A 4,767-nucleotide genomic window follows, 5' to 3' on the forward strand; every position below is an offset into this window, starting at 1 on the left:
TCCCATAGTGACAAGGGGTGTGTGTGTGTGTGTGTGTTAGGTGGATTAACAATGGGAAAGTTGGGGGGGTGTTAGTGGGACTGGGTGTGACATACTTCAGAGGGATTTGTTGGGCCATACACTGTAGGGATTCTATAAGATTCCACTGCACGATTTCCGCAACGGGCAAGGGAGCTATTCCTGACCCCATGGCTAACATTTTGCCCCTCAATGAAAGTCACAAAATCAGATTATTTTACCATAATCAGCTTGAAATTTGTGGGGCCTGTATTTGGCATCTGTAAATTTCTGTATTACAGCACTTCAGAAGGTTCTTCCTTAGCTTCGAGCACTTTCATATATCTGCCGGTCATAAGCACAGTCAGAAATGCAAACTCTTCTCTCTTTCTTTAATGGAACTGGGTAGTTGTACTCTGCATGCAACTCGCACTGTTCCTACCCTGGGAGCGTTTGCTTAGACACTACAGAGGGAGCTACACTCTGATTTGTTAGCAACTGCTCTGTTTGATAGTACAGCAAAAAGGCTGCTTTACTCTTTCTGTATCTGTTTTGTACTTTCCCTGGGAATGAATTAGCAGTCGCACGACACCAAAATATAGTTCAACAGATTTATTTAAAATCACAAGCTATCTGAACACTGCTCCTTCGTTAGGTGAAGTGGAAGAAAGCACACAGGTACAGAATATGTAGGCGGAACATAAAGACGGCTTCCCTGGGAGAGTTTGATAGGCTAGTGTACAGGCAGTTAAACATTGCTCCTCCCAGTTATTTATTTGAAAGCGCTTGACAATGACCATGGGCTGCCTGAAGCAAAACTGTTCCATTCATAGCACCAATGGCCCTCTGTCTGATGTGCACGGGCCAGACAAGAAATATCTTTTAAAACACAATTTCCTTCAATCATGGTGACAACAGAAAGAAAAGAAACCAACTCCTTTACAGAGAATTTTATTGTCAACTGACTTCCCTTTTTCCTTTGAGGTAACCTTTTATAAAGCGTAAAAATAAACATAGGAAAAATACACAAATTACAAACCACAATGAGACACAGTAGTAAGCTTGCTGAAAGTAATGGACAATTGTTTGAAATTTGTAACAAATGGATGCTACTTAGCAGACTTAACTCACTTCGGGTATCTTGTCTTAAAACACTCAATAGTATATTATTATACTGACTCTAATCTTCCCATTTAAGTAACTACACTGACTGTCAGAATTGGATGCAAGCATTAAATTATTGATAGTTTTGGATCTTTACCAATGTTCTTCTTCCCTCCCCCAAAAAAACTGTACTATTATGACAGGTGCTTTCTACCTTCCCAGTCATTGCAAAAGGTAGGGAGAGAATTTGTCAGGTTTATCAACCGTGAAGATCATCAGAGTGAGCGAAACCCGTTCTTGGTCTCCAGCCAAAGCCCGCACGCTTTCTAACAGATAGTTACTGAATAGCGATGGCGGGGGAATGAGTTTTACACTTACTGAGCTCAGGAGCAGAGGTCAGTTGAAGATTATTTGTTGGATCTGTTGCAACAACAGGCACTTACAACAAATAATCTTCAATTGGCCTCAGAGCAGCCTACAACCTTTCGGATTTTCATTAATTCAGATCCAGTTATAGAATCCTTTCAGTATGGAAGCAAGCCATTCAGTCCATACTGACCCTCTGAAGAGCATTCTACCCAGGCCCACCCTGCTAACCTATCCCCGTAACCACATATTTCCCATGGCTAATCCACCTAACCTACACATGCTTGCACACTACAAGGCAATTTAGCATGGACAATCCACCCAACTTGCACATCTTTGAACTGCGGGGGGAAACCAGAGCACATGGCAGAAATCCGTACAGACACAGAGAGAGTGTGCAAACTCCACACAGTCGCCCGAGGGTGGAATCAAACCTGGGTCCTTAGCACTGTGAGGCTAGCAGCGCTAAGCACTGAGACACCATGCCACCCAATGTGAGACTGCCTCGTTGGGATGAGCTCAGAAAGTATTGCTTTAATGTGGTATGTGAACTTTGACCCAGTGGCCAAGGGAGACTGTTAGCCCTGGAAAATATAGCCCTCAAATCCAATCCCAACTTGTCTCTCATAGTCATATTTGAATGTCGTGGGCCCAAAGATTTGGAAATGGTCTATTACTTCTTCACTGCAGAGGGCTGTTAATTATACTCAAGATTGAGACAGACAGAGTTTTAATCAGTTAAGGAACAAAGGCAGGAAAATGGAGTTGAGGATCATCAGATCATTATCCTGATCTCATTGAATGATGGAGCAGACTAAATGGGCTATTGTGCTCCTGGGTCTTCTGGTCTCATTAATGTCAGTGTTATTTATTTGGAACCTCAGTCCAAACATTATAGAGTCTCCCGAAACACCATAACATACACCTGCTCTCCCCAAGCTTCAAGATCATTGGTTTTAAGTGATACAAGTGTCCTGTTAAACAAATTATAGAGTTAAAACACTGGAATACAATTCTCACAAAATGTTTTCTCATAAATAAACTACTCTGCATCAAATGGATTTTTTTTTCTGTTGTTGTAATTATTGACTTTTTACATCAATCCTTCATTGTGCAAATCTTCCATTCACACCTCTGTACCTTCCCTGGAATACAACAGACTGTTGGCATTGATGCTGTTGTAGAAGTGATTGTTGAACTGGTTTAGGACTGAAGAGTATCCGTAATGGTTTGACGTTCCTGGGTCGGTCCATTCCGTCCCGGACTGGCCCAAGATGTTCCCGGAAGGCGAGTATGAACTGAAGCCCATCATGCCCTGTCCCATTCTCTGGGAAGTATCACTGACCAGTCCAAGGGGAGCTTGCCTCCCTCCTGATGGGTTGTTGTATGTGGACATACTGGAAATGAAGTTGCTGAGGCAGGGAGCCGAAAGGGGAGCTGGGGATTTCTTTTCTGGAGAGGTTCCTGTCCGAGCAGAGGAGGTGTCTGGGATTCCAGGACTCTGGGGAGCCTTGTGAGCGCTGTCGTCAGATTTCTCAGCTCCGAGATTGCTGGCAACGGAGTTGGGATCAGACTTCCTCTTCCTCTTACGCCGAAAGTTTCCGTTATCGAACATTTTTTCACAGTTGGGATCCAGTGTCCAGTAATTTCCCTTCCCTGCATTATGCGGAAATGGGAGGGGAAGAGGGGGAGAAGGGAGAGAGAGAAAAACACACCGTGAGATGTCAAGAGGCAGCGAACTGCGTCAGTTCATCCAAAAAAATGTATGGAAGTCCATTCCCAGTTTGGGAATGGCTTCCCTCAGGTTGAACAGCAAACATTGCCCACCTTCACAGCTCTCTGCTGGTTCACATTCGTCTGTCCCTCAGCACTACCTTCAGCCAATCTCTCTCTACCCACAGGCTCATCCTGTTACCCAGAGCTGCCAACATGTTCTCCCAGGACCACAGATGTGTCAATATTAAAAAAACCTTGCTTCCCCCTGCTTTTCCTTTCTACGTGCACCAAGTAGCACATTAATGCCAAAAGCTCAAATGTTGACCTTGCACTGCACAGTGTGTGTTGACCCTGCACCATCTGGGTGACTTAATTTAAAGACGAGGTGTAAGCTGTGTCCATAGGGAGTATTGATATTGGAGTGACATTCTAAAGCATTGATCACTAGCGCATTACAGATGTCAATAAACTTAATGTTGTGCCATTGAACTTCAATCAATATTTTAAAACTTGCAGTAAGAAGATGCTGAACAATGATGCCAGGATGTGAGGCCAATGTTGCATTCACAAATCTATCAATGACATGTATCAATGATAGAAGAGAGAGAGAAACACAAACCCGCACTTTCAAAGACAAAAGATGATTTACCTGGATCATCCTCATCTCTGGGGACTTTCTTGAAGCAATCGTTGAGTGAGAGGTTGTGCCGGATGGAGTTCTGCCAGCCAGCTTTGCTCTTATTGTAGAAGGGGAAATTGTCGGCCACATATTGATAGATCTGGCTGAGGGTCAGCCTCTTATCCGGGGCTCCATGGATCGCCATTGCAATCAGAGCCGAGTAGGAGTATGGGGGTCTCACCAGCTTCAGCAGCTCTTCCTGGTTGGGGATGGAGAGCCAGCCCAGATCCGAACCCCCCAAGCTACCACTGTTCGGGAGGAACTGCCTGGGCATCCCGTACGACTGTGGGATGAAGGGGCTGCCATTGGAACCAGGCAGGTAAGACGAGGAGTTCATTGGGGGTCCGTTCAGCCAGAGGTAGGGGTTCCCAGATGAACTGTAGTCCTCAATGTCATAGTTGGATGGCCGCTGTGCGTTCTGCTGGTGGAAGAAGTTTTCACAGAAGATATTCACCTCTGGGGGCTCCTGGCCAATGCTGGGGAACTGAGGGCTGCATCGAGGGGGTGACTGCGCTTGGAGGTCAAATGAACTCATACTCTCTTCAGGTCAGCTATGGTTGAATCAACTTGCAGACTCTCTTGCGGTAATTAAAGCAACTATCAAATTGTTTGCACCTTGCACCTCTTACTTATACACCTGTCTTCCCAGGGATCAGTTACGTAACTCCACCCAGGGACCACACTGATTGGTGCTGACATGACCCAGGCAAAATGTTGCCGGTTCAGTTTTTCTCTTATCGTTAGTCCATCCCCTGTGAGCTGGTGTGTTATTTCAAGAGCGGGGTGGGGAAGAGAGAGAAAAAAACCCAGTGATTTATTTACACTGTCAACATGGACACATTGCCCGAAGCATTCTGTAATCAAGAATTGCTCAGCAAGCTCTTGCTCAAAAACACCTTATAAAT

The 4,767-nt window shown here is 44.9% G+C and overlaps 1 protein-coding gene across 1 annotated transcript; it reads right to left on the reverse strand.

The window, feature by feature from the left end:
• Positions 1–635: 635 nt before the first annotated feature.
• foxi3b (forkhead box I3b) lies at positions 636–4,445 on the reverse strand. The gene is made up of 2 exons (XM_048543618.2): positions 3,833–4,445; positions 636–3,123 (listed from the first exon to the last, which is right to left on the reverse strand). Exons 1-2 carry the CDS (start codon positions 4,395–4,397, stop codon positions 2,594–2,596), a joined length of 1,095 nt encoding a protein of 364 aa, XP_048399575.1. The 5' UTR covers positions 4,398–4,445; the 3' UTR covers positions 636–2,593.
• Positions 4,446–4,767: the final 322 nt, after the last annotated feature.

This window comes from Stegostoma tigrinum, chromosome 13 (genome assembly GCF_030684315.1).
Source record: "Stegostoma tigrinum isolate sSteTig4 chromosome 13, sSteTig4.hap1, whole genome shotgun sequence".
NCBI lineage: Eukaryota > Metazoa > Chordata > Chondrichthyes > Orectolobiformes > Stegostomatidae > Stegostoma > Stegostoma tigrinum.

Bases quoted from the DNA above. Each gene is read 5' to 3' on its own strand.
- foxi3b (XM_048543618.2), bottom strand. From the start codon at position 4,397: ATGAGTTCATTTGACCTCCAAGCGCAGTCACCCCCTCGATGCAGCCCT. The intron at 3,124-3,832 runs GTAAATCATCTT...CGCATAATGCAG, and splicing joins CAGAGATGAGGATGATCCAG to GGAAGGGAAATTACTGGACA.